We start from the raw sequence: 15,477 nt of genomic DNA on the forward strand, positions 1-15,477 counted from the left end.
AATGTTTGCCTCTTTCCAACTAGCTCGATAGACGTGCACCTTGAATCGCTCCAGCACCGACGCTAGCGTCCGTACTGATGTTATACAGCAACTGTGCCAGCCAGCGGCTAGTGGTAGCGTCATCCTTAAGAGCTTCATCGAACGTGTGGTTACGCAGTGCCTCTGGTAGACACTGGCGTAGAGCCTCCTTAGCACTGTAACAATTGAACATAATTGTTAAAGAGCTGAAACGAGGGAAAGCAAAAAAGACAATGTACCGAGGGTTGTCCGAGAGACGCAAGTAGCAGCGTATGATGTGTTTGAGCAGACGCGGCGCTGGCACCTCCACCAGAGTCGCTACCATCTTGCTCAGCACTGTTCCCACGGCGTAGAACCGCTCCGGCGTGTGGCAAATGTAGGTGAGTCCCATGTCGTCAAGAAGGATCTTTTGCACGATGAACGTGGCCACTGTCTTGCTCAGTTCACTGCCAGCTTCCATGATGCGGAGGCAGAGCGGGATGATCTCCGTTTGCAACAAGAAGTTGATCACATCCGAATCATCAATCTAACACAACACGAGTTGCAGTTGCAATTGTCAACAATCATTCTTTCTTTGGACCATCGCTCATTTTACCTTGACCAGCGCGCCAATGACGCCGAGACTCGTCAGTCGCAGGTACTCGAATGGGCGATTTTTGCTCACCGTGTTCAGAAATGGGTACAGATACAACGGAATGTGTGCTGCAGGATTCAAGAGGTTAGTGGCAACTATTCTTTTTTTACAATGGCAACAGGCAACTCTTGAAGACCATCATTCTTCAACTCACCATTAAGAAAGTGGGTGCGAGTTTCGGAATGCGACGCCACGCACTGCAACAGCGCTAGCGCGTTGCAAACTCGGTTCGAGGCGTGGGCCGTGAGCTGCGGGGGCGACAGCAGCGGATATATGGCCACGATCTCCTGTAGCAGCGCCGCCACCGTGCCGAACGAGTGCCAGAGTATGGGCGCAAGCTCGGGGAACTCCTCGCGCTTCTTGCTGAGCTCTAGAAGGGCGCTCTCGCGCTGCTCGGGCGACGACAATTCGAGCACGAGCGAGTACAACTGCTCCGGGGCCTCCATGTCGTCCAATATGAACTAGAGCACTTCGAATAAGTCCGTTCTATTGGTCAAAATCGATTTTTTTCTTTACTAATACTTAAGTCGAAACCCTGTTTTGACTAGTTTTAACCCATAGTAATTTAAAAAACAAAATACACAGTTGCAAAACAAACAGTAATTTAAAAAACAAAATACAGAGTTGAAATTCCGACCCGTCTGTTTCTGGCTAAATCAGTACATTTTGCCCAGTGAGCGCTTAGAGAGCGGAGACCCACCGAAGCGAAGCGTAGGTCGGGGGCGCGGCGCGTAGCGCGGAGTACATGTACAAAAAAGGAGGTTCTATCTATACTGGAGCCACCAAAGCGAAGCGGAGGTCGGTGACTAGGGAGCGCACTAGCGTAGCGAAGCGAAGCGGGCGCGGCGAGGCAAGGAAGAAGTATATTGTTATGAGCAAGTTTCAAAACAGGTCAATAGATAACCCGTTATTCCAGTATAATTTATTAATTTTAATTATGATAAGCTACAATGCTGTCTTTTTTTTTCTTTCTGATCTATGTCCACGCAAAGTAATGTAATCAGCGTTGTCGCTAGAAGCACATCGCAAAGTCCCCAATGCCAATGAGGTTGAGTGGGGAGACAAACCATTATTTTTATTTTGGCGTGATCCAGTATTTTACTACTATTTGTAAATAAGGCTGCGATCCAGAGCCATTTGGCTACAGCGTGAAACAGAAGGGCAAAAAATCTGAGCCAGGACCAGCTACTCACGTTGTGATAATTATTGTCGAAAATAGATGGCTTGCACCGGATAGTTACTTGCAGCAGGATAACAAATTATCTGTTACATCAATGTATACTACTGCTACAGCTATTGAGAGGCGATCACTCCCAATTTTTCCCGCTCAAATGCATCACCTCCAGTAGCCTTCAGTCATGCGCTCGCTCATATAAATTGTACTTGCGACTGTGTTGAGGCTGTTTGAAACTGCTGGATCGGCCTCATTCAGCTTAGAAACCATGTCGAAGAACAAGAAGCTTGAGTTAATTCCTGGGAAAAATAACTTCGCTGAGAAAAGAAGCCTGCACGACAGTAGCAACCCGAGGCTTGTGGAAGAATTTAACTCCGACGATGAAGAGCGAGCTATCAAGCATCATGGGGCGTTCAATGGGAGCTCTGATTGAGATCAGGGCCAAGGTTGGCGACACGTATAGGAAATTCGTGGTCACGACAGTTCACTACATTTTTATAAGGTTTTATTTTCTCACTGTCTTGCTCATGGGGCAGTAGGGGCTCTTGCCTCTTAAAAGGTAACACATGGACATGAACACGAGTGCGGTAGCTGAGGTACGCCGGCAAGCTGCTAACTGTAGGACTCGAAGTCGACGCGAACGTCGATCCGAGCACAAATTGCGCGATTTGTTTTCGGCACTTCCCGTAGGGCACATGCGCAACAAGTTTGACGCCAGCTCAGACGCATTCATCGCGCGGGGGCAGAAGCCACAAGCAGGAGGATGCGGTGTCTGGCACCTCCACAGCAGAACCGGATCTGCATCACGTGGATCAGATGTTTGGATGCGTCACGCAGAACATGTATGGGTTTGGCTCGACGACACAGGCAAAAGCGGGTTGGTTTCGATCGTTCCGGAATTTGGACCTTAATGGTCGCACCGACGTCTATCTTCTCCAGGAAACACACGTAGAAGCTCATGAGGTTCGACAGACTCAGGATGCGTTGCCTCGGTACTGGAGATTTCGAATGGGACGTGGATGCCGGGACAGATCTTTCTGGCCTGCGGCAGAGACCGCAAGACGGGGTCGCAATCCTTATCGACTCATATGGTGGATTCACTGACATGCAACCTTCATACCTGGAGCACTGGTGTCCTCACGTCATGGCTGTCGAGGGCAAGATGCATGGATATCAACTTGTTATGAACATTTACGCACCTCACCAACGTGGGTACTAGCGGCACGAGTTAGCCGGATACTGCCTCATCAGATTAATCCAAACTAAAATGAATTCGTACATGGTCGCACCATCCACGAAACCATCAATATTTTTGATGTTGCTCAAGTGTGGCAAACAAGCAGGAAGCGGCCGTCGCGCTACTGCTCGATTTCCAAAAAAGCCTACGTCTCGCTATGTCGACAACATCGGTTTGTAGTACCAAGGCAACATGGATTCCCACCCAGATTCATCAGAGCGATCGAATTTCTTCACACAAGAACGACGGTGCGATTTATTGCCAATGGGGCATAGTCCACGATAACCAGTGGTATCCACCAGGGTTGCCCAGTTGCCCCTTCTTTCTTTGGCTTAGCTCTGGACCCATTCTACCGTCAGGACGGCTGGGATCGGGAACATTAAGACATTATGATTCGCAGCAACAGCGGCATGCTCGAGCTTCGTAGGGAGGGGGGGGGGTATGAAGATGGCACCGCCAGCTATTTTAAGTATCACAACTTAGTGCCTCGACTATACGTTCTGAGGGAGAACTCTAGCCGAGCGTCTGGGCCTCGAATCAATGAAGGGAAAGCGTTGGTTATTGTTTTACACCCAGGCGGACTATCCGCGAATGCGGTCCTACTCGGAACACTTCGTTTTCTAGATAGACTGGGCCTCAATCGATATTTCAGTTTACAAGTCGGTAGTGTGTCGGATCGCGCGAAGGTTTGAAGTATTGCGGAGCAGCATCTAGCCAAGCGTCTCTTTCTTGCATGCCATAAACCCACTACAGCTGATAAAAGGAGCTTGGTCCCACTAGCGGTGATTGCAATGAAGTTACGTTTTATTGGAAGACATGCGTGGGCACCGGCAGCTACAGCTCGCCGATTGTCAAAACAACATCCGTAACTATGTCTGGCACACCTTGGTGTCCGAGGTGACTCTTGGTACGAGGAGCTGGCTCGACGAAAACCTAGCTAGCCCTCTCCGCGATGAAGGCGGGTTGGCCATCCCGGGCCTCAGGGCAGAGCTGGTGGCGATGGCGTTCGCGACGATATCTCCTTGGGCCTAGGACAGAACCTGGATCGCTCACGTTGTTGTGGACGTATTGTGCGCTAGTAGGCCTAATGCCCTGCCACATTATATCACGACGGGCAGCCACCTTTTTAAGATCCGCTGTTGGCTTATGTAACTTCATTGTGGGCCACGGGTCTTTCCTTGGTCTCACGAGCAGGCGGTACAGCATTCGTGTCTGAAAAGGCGCACATGGTGGAGTCTTTACACGACACCGCAGAGTATTTTCAGGGATACGAATGTTGCTGGAATGTAAGGGCTCTCAGTCCTGACGTGTCTCGCCTCAGGAGATCGGTCTACCACGAAACTCTCCGAGTGGAACGTCAATTGTTGAGTACGCAATGTCTCGAATGGCTGCCGTACATGATACTGTCATATCAGCACCTTTCCACAGAATATGATGCTCTCTGTCAACCTTATACGGACTTTAAATTGCTACGGCAACAAGACAAACGGCTGAGAGTCGTGATGCACTGGTACACACATGACCGTGGACTCGCTATTATCACAGTGGTGGGACCTGTGCGAATACACAGAAGCTTTCAAAAGCCAGCTGGAGCGTTGGTTTATCTTCTGGTGCTCAACTTCCCGAGCGTTCTTAACAAGGTCTACTCTAACAAGGCGGTTCGCTTTCTGACAGCATCGGTGAATTTGCCGGTCGTTGTGGATCACCGGAGCAAGTCCTTCCATTGCTAGGGCCTCTGCCGGCTCTTCTGTTGGTATTTTCCGTGCCGGTCTCAAATGCTTCGGCTCTTCAGAATTTTCTGGGTGTGATACATGACGCGGAGGCTAAAGTGGTCTATCTTCATTCACACCCACGTTTAAGTCGGATGGTTTGTTTGTGAGTGGGCTCGCGACGGTGGGGATAATTTGGACGACACTACAAGCAAATTACCAAGACCAGAGCACGTCGAAAAGGCGCGGCGCAACGAGCGCAAAGCGAATCCCAATGGTTAACATATAGCGCCACAGCCACAAAAGGTCTCAGTGGCTGTGGTTGGTTGCAAGTCCGCAACGTCGTGACTGAAGAATTTGGCTTTTTCGATGTATGTGCCATCAATGGGCCGCACTGGATGTCCACACACATCCTGTGTGCCAGTGACGAACGTGACGTGTTCTGGGCATGACCGGTGATGGTCACACATCCGCGCATCTACCTCCAACGCTGGGTGTCGCCAGAATTGTCGCAGTTTTCAGCAGTGACTGACATTTTTGGATTTCATATGAAGTCAACCCGCCTTAATTCTGGGATCAGGTCCATCATTTTCTCTCTAAGCTGGAACAAGGGAGCCTCACGGAATGCATAACAAGACTGGTGGATTGCTGCTGGCAGCACGGTACGGCGACGTTTTTTCAAGCCGTGTCGAGATGGAGATTTTCGCAGTATGACCCTCCCAATGATGCTAGTGAACATACCCACACGGCGGTATTTGTCGCTAGGTTGCAGGCGGGCTACCTCACAGTACATCACCATCTTCTGACTGGCACACGTCGTCGGCTATGGAAATGGCGGCGCAAGTGGTACAAAGGGCCTTTTTGCAAGCCTGGAACCCGGTAGTACCGCCAGCTTACTAGACCGATCTTCACTCTTATCTACTGTTCTTCGTCGGCGGGTCCTGAGGGGATCTAGGACCTGGAGGCAGCGGGGTCGTGATCAGCAGACTTAGATTTACTATAGCTGACTCAACTGCTTGTTCGATTATTAGCATGTCTTATGCGGGCCCGAGGACGACAAACAATTACACTGAAAACCTAGGTTTGGTAACTGGGCTACCGCTGGCCGCCGGTTCACGTCGTCGGCGATAGCTTTCCTTTTCTCCGTCAGCACGAGCTGCACCACTGGCGCCCCATCTCAATGAATCATATTGGAAGTGCTGGCGTCTATTCGACAGACTAACTGTTGCCTCCTGGCGCCAACAACAGCGCGACTTCAAACGAGCTGCGGATGTGCTAGCAAACGCGGCAATGGATGCACAGACCACTCACGACTTAAACCTGTGTGTGGCTCAGCCGCTTATTCTCGTTGGAGAGCTGCGTTGGAACATCAAAACAACGACGTGGGCCACTGGCTCGCATGCAGATTTTTGGAGTGATATTCGGGTCCCGGGGTCGACATTATGTAATACATTCGGTGGACTCTGGTAAGGCCGTTGTGCTACTAGAGAGGACAGATGGAATATAGACGTCTGCTCATTCGCACATAGGTCGTCATGGTTTGCAAGCTACTTTCTTCAATGTACATCACTTCAAAACCAAAGGTTTAATCACTCCGGGGAGACGCCAGCAATCGTTAGTGCCAAATTTATGGGGCGCAACAGCAATGTTTCTCTGTGTACAAAGCTTGTTGGGATAAGATTCACGCGGTAGTAGTTTCAGGGCTACGTTGAGACGAAAGAGATGTGCTTGACGCGTCTGCAGTGAGCAGAACAGCGATTCCATTTGAGGGGTCTTATAAAATACAGATTTTGCTCGATCAAACTGCCGCTTTTTATTTTGAGACTACAAAAAAAATGTGACTTTTTTGTAGTATTAAATAAAAAAGGGCATTTAAAATACCCGTAAACACAAATAAATATGTGATGCTAAATTGCAACTTTAATTTGAACTACCCAAGGCCTTCGTTGTGGCCCAGAATAGCCGACCTGTAAAACGTTTACAAACCTCGCAGCAATTTCGAAAAGAAACGTCTTTAAGTGGAGCTGAACGCGAAACCAATTGCAGTGGTGGCCAAGACGTGCACGTGGATCTCCCAAGGTTTCTACTGCGATGACCATGGCTGAAGGAGATTCACCCCTTCCGGTTGACTCAGCCCAAGATCATGCAGTGGCGCCAGTGACCAACGTAGCTTCGGTAACCGCATCACCGCTTCGTCGAATGACCTCTCCAAATTCGAGACGACACACCACGCACGCGCCTCCGGGGGTTGTATACCCCATTGCGGAGGTCCTTCGCGCGGTAGGCGAAGGAGGACGACCGCATGTTAATGCTCGAAGAAGGAGTGTTTCATCACGGGGTATCGCGGGGACGCCCGCCAGTGGTGCACCGCCTGCATGGGCCACACTTTCTTCAAGTCTAAGACGCTCGGTGTCCGACATCCGTGGACACATCGAGGTAGCCAGTCGATCGGCTGTGATCCCTCCAAAGGAGACACCGTACGAAGAAATGATGGAGCGATTCCAGATCCGACAACTGCAACGGATGCCCTCCAGTATGGCTGTGGGGGTGGATGGATTGGTCTCTGATTTTGTATCTCCACCATCCACGGGAGTTACCGCTCGTACTCCAAGAAGCCAGCACACAGAGCACTATTTGCATCAGCGTCCGTCATCTCGCAACGTCAGTGAACAGCTCACCTCATCGCCCGAGATCGGTCTAAAAACTGCAAGTTTTCGCCACTTTGGCGATACTTCCACTTTCATTGGAGGTGGTCACCCTCCTCTCGAAAGTGGCGTCAGCGAAAGCCACTCAATGGAGCAGTTCAATCTCGCTAATGGCGACATCGAACAGTCATTCATGGACACAAAACAACATGATACTGCGTTGGCTTTAATTCAAAGGACGCTACATATGTGGAAACGCCGGCTTTTAATGCCGATTTCCCCGTACTCGAGGGTGTCACAGGCGCGGTATGCAGTCATCCTGGTGGCTACAGTCGCTTACGTGCTTTGGTTTCCTCTGGAACTCGCTTTTCCGGGCAACGCACATACTCATGTAAATTCTGTGGTAGGAATCATGCTAGGATTTGACGTCTTGATCTCTTTACGAACTGGATATGTGACCGAAACGGGTGTCATTGTCTTGTCCAGTTGGCAAATTCTGTGGCATTACTTGAAGACTCGTCTCATCATGGATATACTAGTTGCGGTGTCAATTTTGGTCCACGTTAACAGTGACGAGTTCGGCTCAAAATGGATGCACTTTGTACTCGGTGGCTTGAGTGTCGAGCGATTAGTGCACATCACGCGATTCGTTCGTATGATCTGGCTCATACGCGCTAATCAGACTGGAACGGGGAGTAATTTCTGGGCGTGGCTGTTGTATTCCCGCTACTCGCATCTGTTCCGTATCGCTGGCATCGTGGTTATGGTCGTGTGTATCGCACATTACATCGCATGTATCTGGACAATCCTGCTAGATGAGACAGAGGAGTTTGAAGACTCTACCATGTCGTGGGGTGACAAATACGCCGCCAGTTTCTATGCTGCGTTGCTGCTGATACAAGGTGAGGGTGTTCAAGCTGAAACTGCGGCTCAGAATCTCTTCGCGTCGCTGTCGGTCGTACTAGGATCGATCGTTCTAGCCGTAGTGTTCGGTCACGTCGCCATTCTCGTGTCCAATTTTAACGCTAACGCCACAAGCTACCAACGTAAAATGGAAGAAGTGCTCGCTATGACTGCCAAGCTTCAACTGCCTGTACCTCTGCGTGAGCGTATCCACGAATACTACGAGCATTTGTGGCATGAATACGAGTGTCTAGATGGAGAGATCGTCCAGTTTTCAAAGAGTCTCTCGCACTCGCTTGGTCTCGAAGTTGTCTTGTTTAAGTACATGGAAGTAGTCATGCACGTGCCGTTCTGGAAAGACTGTACCCCGGACTTCCAGAAACAACTGATGCTGCATCTCGATGTGCGTGTGTATCTCCCCAATGACTTTATCATGCGACAAGGAGAGGTCGATGTCGAGTTCTACATGGTGAACCGTGGTTACTGTGAGCTGGATCGCGACTCGAACCGGTTCGAAAGAGTCACTACTACAACACTGGCAACGGGTAGAAATGGCTTCAATATTGGACGTAGTAATAGTATGACAGCTCGTCGTCGCTCTGTCGTCATGAATGCTACTCAAATGAACGATACGACTCGACAGTCGGCGTATGAACTGGATGCCGCTCAAAGACGGTACTATTTAAACGGAGGTCGGGACGGCAAAGGCACCGAAATCCTCATCTCTCGAGGCCAAGCTTTCGGTGACATGGCGCTTCTGATGAACTACCAACGAGCAGCGAACGTTCGAGCTGTCACTCATGTCGAGATGTGTGTGTTAGCCAGAGAAAAATTCCAGACGGTACTTGCGAAATACCCCGAAGATCGTCGTCGAGTCGTGGTTGATATGCTCACGTCATACATGCAAAGCTATGAGGTGAGTAAGTCGCACTGTCCCTTGTTAGAATTGGTGCGTAAATTATACAGTCCAGAGGCGATCGCCAAGGCGTGTGCTCAAGCTGGCACGTCTCCTCCATTGGCACCACCAGCTCTCACCGTTCGGCAAGCTGCGGAGCGAATTTATACGGCGATCAACAAGGAGTCGAATGATCCGACGCTAAAGTTCGGGGTCGGTGTGAATATCCGCGATAAATTACTGGAATTACGCGAACGTAGACGTAAGAAACGCGGTCAAACGCAGCAAAAGAGAACTGAAATTCCGAAAACAGAGAGCAGAAATCGAGAAAGCAGTAGCCACTTCGATCGTGTAGGTCGTAATTACAGTGAAACGAAGACGGCAGTCGTGGAAACGTCAACAATGGAAGCTCCGACCGACCCGAATCTAACACATACGACAACGTCATCGTCTCTTCAGCATCGTTTACAGCAGCTGGAAGAACGAGAAGTGGTTATTTTACAAGGATTGAAAGACTTACAGGCCAGTTTGGAGGTGCTTCGATCTCGTCCAACCACTACAACGCACTTCAGTCGAAAGCGGTTAGCTCCTGGTGATGACTCGACAACGACCAAGCCTCCTCGTATACCATTGTTACGACGAGTAGGCTCCTTCGTGGCCTCAGGAGGCAACCCGGACACTAAAAGCCAAGGTCAAGGTGGGAAGGACTCTCCCACCCGATACGCGGATAAACTCTTCGGGTCTCAAAATGTTGCTAAAGATCGAGAGCCTCCTCGGTACCAAATCTCCAGACCGAACGACTCTTTTCGGTTTACATCGGAAATCGAGCCTCCGCTCTCGACAATTGAGAGCTTGCCAGTCGACCAGCCTCCACGAGACGTTGTTGTATCTGACAGAGGCAACACCGTGGCTTCTGAACGACACCCGGCGTCTTTCCAACCAACAGAGGAAGTAGTATCATTGGACAATAATCCAAGAATACTATTCCAACGCATGGCCAGTCGATCGCTACGGAAGCTGGAGGTAGCTGTCCAGTCTCGATCTGATGCTAAACCGGTAGCAAGAGCATCGGTAGCAGAGAGAAGAGCGACTTTTCAGCGTACACACAGCCAATCACTTCGAACGATGGCAGATGCTTTGAAACCACAGCAGCGACCACGACCGTCGATGACGTCAACGCAAACTCGCGTTCTCAAACGCATGAGCTCGTTCGTATCTGAAGGCCAGCTGAGCAATAAGCGGTCGCCGACTCGCTATGCCGATGAACTTTTTCGAAGGAAATCAATGATGGCACCAGACGAGGAAGGTTGGGAGCCCAAATAGCAATTCTACTGACTTTGAAGTTATTGCAATTATTGTTACTCCTTTCTGTTAATCCATGTGAACTGGAAAGTAAAATCAACCCCTATATAGGAGTAAATTCAAGTTAGAAACGTTTCTACTTGCAAATCGCGAGATACGCACCATTATGTTCGAGGAAAAAGAAGAAATGAACATTCCTAGTTTCGCTTGAATATCTGCGGCTGCAGTCTCAAGAACAAAGCCTAGTTGGTGGAGAACAGAGAATTGCAGTCGTCGTCGAAGAATCTGCTCGAATACAGCCAATGACAAAATCTGAAGTATCGCGTACACTGCCGCATCAAACTGAGTTGCCTTCTGTTCATCCCGTGTAACATTTGCCAGTGACGGGTAGTAAACAGCGTTAGGGAGGTGTGCTAGTATCGACGTATAGACTCCGACCATCACGGGAATCATACACGACACGTACTTAACCAGAATGAAATACTCCACCATAGACAACGTCTGGAATGGCACAATACTATCGTCGCTAGTGACGTCGGGTCTTCTGGGCTCTGCGCGCTGTAACGGAATGATACGTGATCGAGGGGGTGACTGTACCGACCATGAGTTCGAGAATCCTGAAATTCGTGAAAGTGAGCGGCGTACTAACGTTATGCTCTCCACGCCAGCTATGAAACTCCTAGCAGCTCGCCTAATAATTGGTAGTTTTGTGGGTATAGCAGTCAGCGGTGGACCATTTAGAGGAAACACAGAAGCTTGCGAGTGTCTGGACAACTTGCTCCGCTTTGGACGACTACCAATAAGCACCATTTCTGGACGATAAAGTAGTCGCTCCACACTTATTACTGAGGTGAATGTGTCGATGGCTACTAGAGTACCAATTGTCCAAAGTGACATTCGGAAGACAGGTCATGAGATAGACTTGATGGAACAGATTTGCGGTGAATATCACGCGTTCTGGAAGCCTTGCCAGGGAGCGTAGTCTGTCCTCTTCATCTGTACTGGAACAGCAGGCGTTCGCATGGACAGACGTGTAAAAACCTTAAGAATATAAAGTATCTGAATCAACACGAGTTGCTGAACACCGTTCAAGACATGGTACACGGCACTGAAGACAGGGTACACAAAGCACATTGCTGCCTCCACTGCAGAACGTAGTACAGTACTCGAGCTTGCGGCGTCTTGGCTATCGTTCGACGGCCCAGAATCATCACGACGCAGCCCATGAATACAGCACCGAAAACCCCTCCGGTAAGTTCGAATACGAACGGAATGGGGAACCCCCAGACTGCCATACAGTAATAGTCAGTAAAGTCACGAAATAGCAGCTCACAGTGATCGCAAGGCCTTGTCCGATAGTAATATTTAGCGTCGTCAGAAAACTTGAGGCTTGCTGAAGGCAGCAAAGAGACAGTAGATTGAAGACGAACACGTAGCGAACGACCCATCCTGAGTTCGTTCTCCAGCCGTCACTAGGCGAATTAAGAGGTAGTAATTCCATAGCCAACACGAAGCACAGTATTGGAAGTGGGGTCAGGAAACACACGTCCACAACTCGAGAAAGTGAAGAGGAATGACAATAATACTCCAACGCTCGAGCTCGACGAACGGTGTACGTACCACAATGACTAACATGAGTGCGTTTCCAGATGCTGCGTACCGTTTTCCAGAGCTTAGTAGCAATGGATTGGCTCTTCTTAACACCAGCGTCGCACGATGCCGTCACCACTTAAGTTCGTCGAAGAGGTTAAAGGCTCCAAAATAGCAACATCTATTCGTACTATGCAAAAAAGTCTGGCGTGACAGGCTCATTCGAAGTTACGGAATGAGTTTGGTAATACCATTTTTATGTATTAAGTTTAAATTCGCTAATTCGCGCTGCTGGAGCAGTTGTTTGTGCTGGTTTCCTGGATCTGCGCAGGCTTCACTGTGAATTTCTGGGATGACCTTCGTGAGTCTGATGCTGCGCCATTTGTGGCGTTACTTACGTTCAATATAGATCTTGACTTGGCTGAAAGGAAGCTGTGTCGACTTCGCACACTGACGACGCTTTTCGAGCTTCCCGAACTGACTGTACCGACTTCTTTCAGACGGAAAAGCTTGGGGGCGAGCATTAGCCCCATGATCACCATCGTGCAGATCAGCAGCGTACAAGCCAGAAAAACGTAGTACGTAGCTGCTCGCATGGTTACGAGATAAGACATGGGCATGACGAGGACACAGCCCACCAGTACCACCACAACCGATCCGAAAATCCACGGCGATTCCTGAAAATCCACAGATACATTGCGGATAAGGAACGACAAGTACAGCCCCAATACCAATAAAATCGTCTTCCAGAAGATCAGTAACGCTGTGAAGATGAAACTCGACGAGCTACACGAGATTTTATCCACCGTACCACGGACTTCCGACGCTTCTTCGGTCGTAATAGTCGGTTCGGGGAAATCTGCCCCGTACCATGCAATGAAAATAATAATGTCGCCTACATAAAAAATGGCGAGAAATTTGAGGATGGTCATGAATACACGGTAGACGCGCAAGGATTTCATAACCAGTGCACCGAAGATAGTGGTGAGCCCGATACACACCAGCACAGGGCGAATCCCACACAACGTCCCCGTGGGTCTTCCAGCGTACGCAACGGCAGCTCCAGTCGTGAAAAACCCTCCAAAAATCATAAGAAGCAGCATTTCATATTGCGATCGTCGGATAATCGGGGCGTTGCGGTGTTTAACTACAACCCCAGCTGCGGCTACAAGCAGCACAGCTACAATAGCTGCTAGCGCCGCAAGAGCTTTAAATGTCGGTGATGATGTTGGCATATATTCGCAGTCAATTCTGACGTCGTCCGGCAATTTAACGCCTCCAGAACACTCTCCAGATAATTTAGAATTTGAAGCTACCAGTTTCCAGAAGTATTTTACCGTACGATAAGCGTCCGAATCACAATCTGAGACGTTGTAATCGTAGAAGCTCGAGTCACATTCTGGTTTCTTGTCAATCCAGCCAGACCACGTGCGTTGGTTTGCTTCGATCCATTCACAAGAGCGACTTGTAGCGATAGTATCGGGAAGAGCTGCGACACCTCCGTCACAGTTGTTCGGTAAGGATAAATTCCCGGGATTGGGAGCTTTCCAAGCGAACTGTACTTCATGAATAGTGCTGTTAATGTCACACCCCGTCACATGGCTGACAATATGGTTATCAAATGAGCACATCGGTATTAATAAGCGGTCATGCCAGTCACGCCACGTGTCATAGTTCGTTTTTACCCAATTGCAAGCTGCGCGGAAATATGGCTCGGGATCGGTCCTACTCATAGCGATACTGTACTCACTTAGCAGAGCATTAATGTCCGTGTCAGAAAGAGTAAGCTTGGAAAATAAGGAGCCGATGGGCAAATCTTTGACTACTGAAGCTGCAAATTTCGAGAGTGCCAAGCTTGGATAATCAACGTCCACGGGGTTACTGGTTTTCGCTCCAAAGCCGTTTTCTCCATAGTCCCCAGTCGCCAATTTCACTCGTTCTAGGTCTGTACGTGGCAATGCAACACGATCAAACTTTCCTTTATTTGTTACATGGAACAAATCCGGTTCGTAGTGATAGAAAAACACTGGGTCACTGGATTTGGCGGCGTCTGCTGCGAATTGGTTCACCCCGTCATAAGCGATGAAACAAAAGTAGGCAGGCACATCTAAGTTATCGAAGACAGCTTGGAAGTATCCCTGGTCGTAATCAGGGACCATCAACGCCAGTACCAAGCAGGTTTTGCCATTGCTCTCGTATTGAGTACACGCTTCTGTTCGTTCGCAGTTATCCTTGCTGCCCATAATCCCATCGGCACAGGTGGTTTCTACTGGAGGATAGTACTTGGATGTGGACTTAAAAGACACTACGTTTAGTGCATCAATTAGCGCTTCGCTTGTTTTGTAGTGCTTCCAGAAATCAGGAAAGTACGGTGGCGTCGCTTTCATCCCATCCTGTACAAACTGATGCGTGGTATAAACCCCAGAGAGACCGAAGTAACCCACACCTCCAACTTGGTAACTCTCGTTAAAGTAAACCCTCAGATCTGATAGAGTGCTGGACGTCCACACTTCGACGTTCAGATGAATGGGGGTACACATTCCCGTTCCTACAGATGACATGCGCTCGGTGATGTCCACACCTGCTCCGCCCTTGTTTATCGACACTTTATATCCACTCTAAGAAAAAAAATCAGTAGAAAAACATCCATTTCTAAGCCATAAATGGTACGTACTACTTCTTCTGCCATGATCGCCAACACCATTGTGGCAAGAGCGTGTGTGTCCCACGCACACAGGTCCAAAACGAGAGTGCCCTGCACCTCCCCACGGTTTTTGCCATCTGCATCTTGGTTTGCGCCATAGAAAAACGCATCTGAAGTCATGCAATTGTCTGTGAATACTTTGCCTGACGATGTCCGAGGATCGTCCACCTAGCGCGTAGTTTTTTATTTAACATTAGTAAATACATTATAAAGATAGTGGCCTTACTCTGTGTCGTGGGTACTTTAGTGCTGGTTGCAAGAACGGGTGAACGAGTCTGCCGTTCGAGTCGCGGTCTTGGCTAGAGACACCTCGCTCCGCTTCCATCTGTGCTACCCATGCTGAATCAAGGCATGTGCCTAGGAAGCGGTTCGGCCCAAGCGGGTATTTCGCTGCGGAAAGTAAACCAGACATCCACAACGAGACGAGTGCTAAGGTGAACTTCATCACAATTGTTCCCACTTTACGCTGTCCAAGACTAAGGCTAAGGCGAAAGTTAAGACAAGTGCTGCCAACTATAGAAGTCGGGAAGTGACAACCTGCACGATTCAACCAATCACCGACATATTCAAACGAAATGTTCGCGAACCCTTTTTCCAGTTCTCTTTGTGTTTATTACGCTACTTGTCATTATCACGTTCTGGTTTAGCCAAGTAAAGTATACCAGC

The 15,477-nt window shown here is 49.1% G+C and overlaps 3 protein-coding genes across 3 annotated transcripts; 1 reads left to right on the forward strand and 2 right to left on the reverse strand.

The window, feature by feature from the left end:
• Positions 1-19: 19 nt before the first annotated feature.
• On the reverse strand, positions 20-2,024 carry PITG_15281 (cell differentiation protein rcd1; the record flags this gene model as incomplete). Its single annotated transcript, XM_002898678.1, has 6 exons — positions 20-194; positions 258-544; positions 614-720; positions 807-1,113; positions 1,273-1,303; positions 1,993-2,024. The coding sequence occupies 6 exons, from the start codon at positions 2,022-2,024 to the stop codon at positions 20-22; spliced, it is 939 nt and encodes a 312-aa protein (XP_002898724.1).
• Positions 2,025-8,072: 6,048 nt separating this feature from the next.
• Positions 8,073-9,409, forward strand: PITG_15282 (Voltage-gated Ion Channel (VIC) Superfamily; the record flags this gene model as incomplete). The annotated part of the gene is made up of 2 exons (XM_002898679.1): positions 8,073-9,325; positions 9,367-9,409. 2 exons carry the CDS (start codon positions 8,073-8,075, stop codon positions 9,407-9,409), a joined length of 1,296 nt encoding a protein of 431 aa, XP_002898725.1.
• Positions 9,410-12,385: 2,976 nt separating this feature from the next.
• Positions 12,386-15,292, reverse strand: PITG_15283 (uncharacterized protein; the record flags this gene model as incomplete). Its single annotated transcript, XM_002898680.1, has 6 exons — positions 12,386-12,444; positions 12,595-13,002; positions 13,158-13,185; positions 13,445-14,725; positions 14,782-14,979; positions 15,038-15,292. 6 exons carry the CDS (start codon positions 15,134-15,136, stop codon positions 12,386-12,388), a joined length of 2,073 nt encoding a protein of 690 aa, XP_002898726.1.
• Positions 15,293-15,477: the final 185 nt, after the last annotated feature.

This window comes from Phytophthora infestans, genomic scaffold (genome assembly GCF_000142945.1).
Source record: "Phytophthora infestans T30-4 supercont1.35 genomic scaffold, whole genome shotgun sequence".
NCBI classification, from domain to species: Eukaryota; Oomycota; class Peronosporomycetes; order Peronosporales; family Peronosporaceae; genus Phytophthora; species Phytophthora infestans.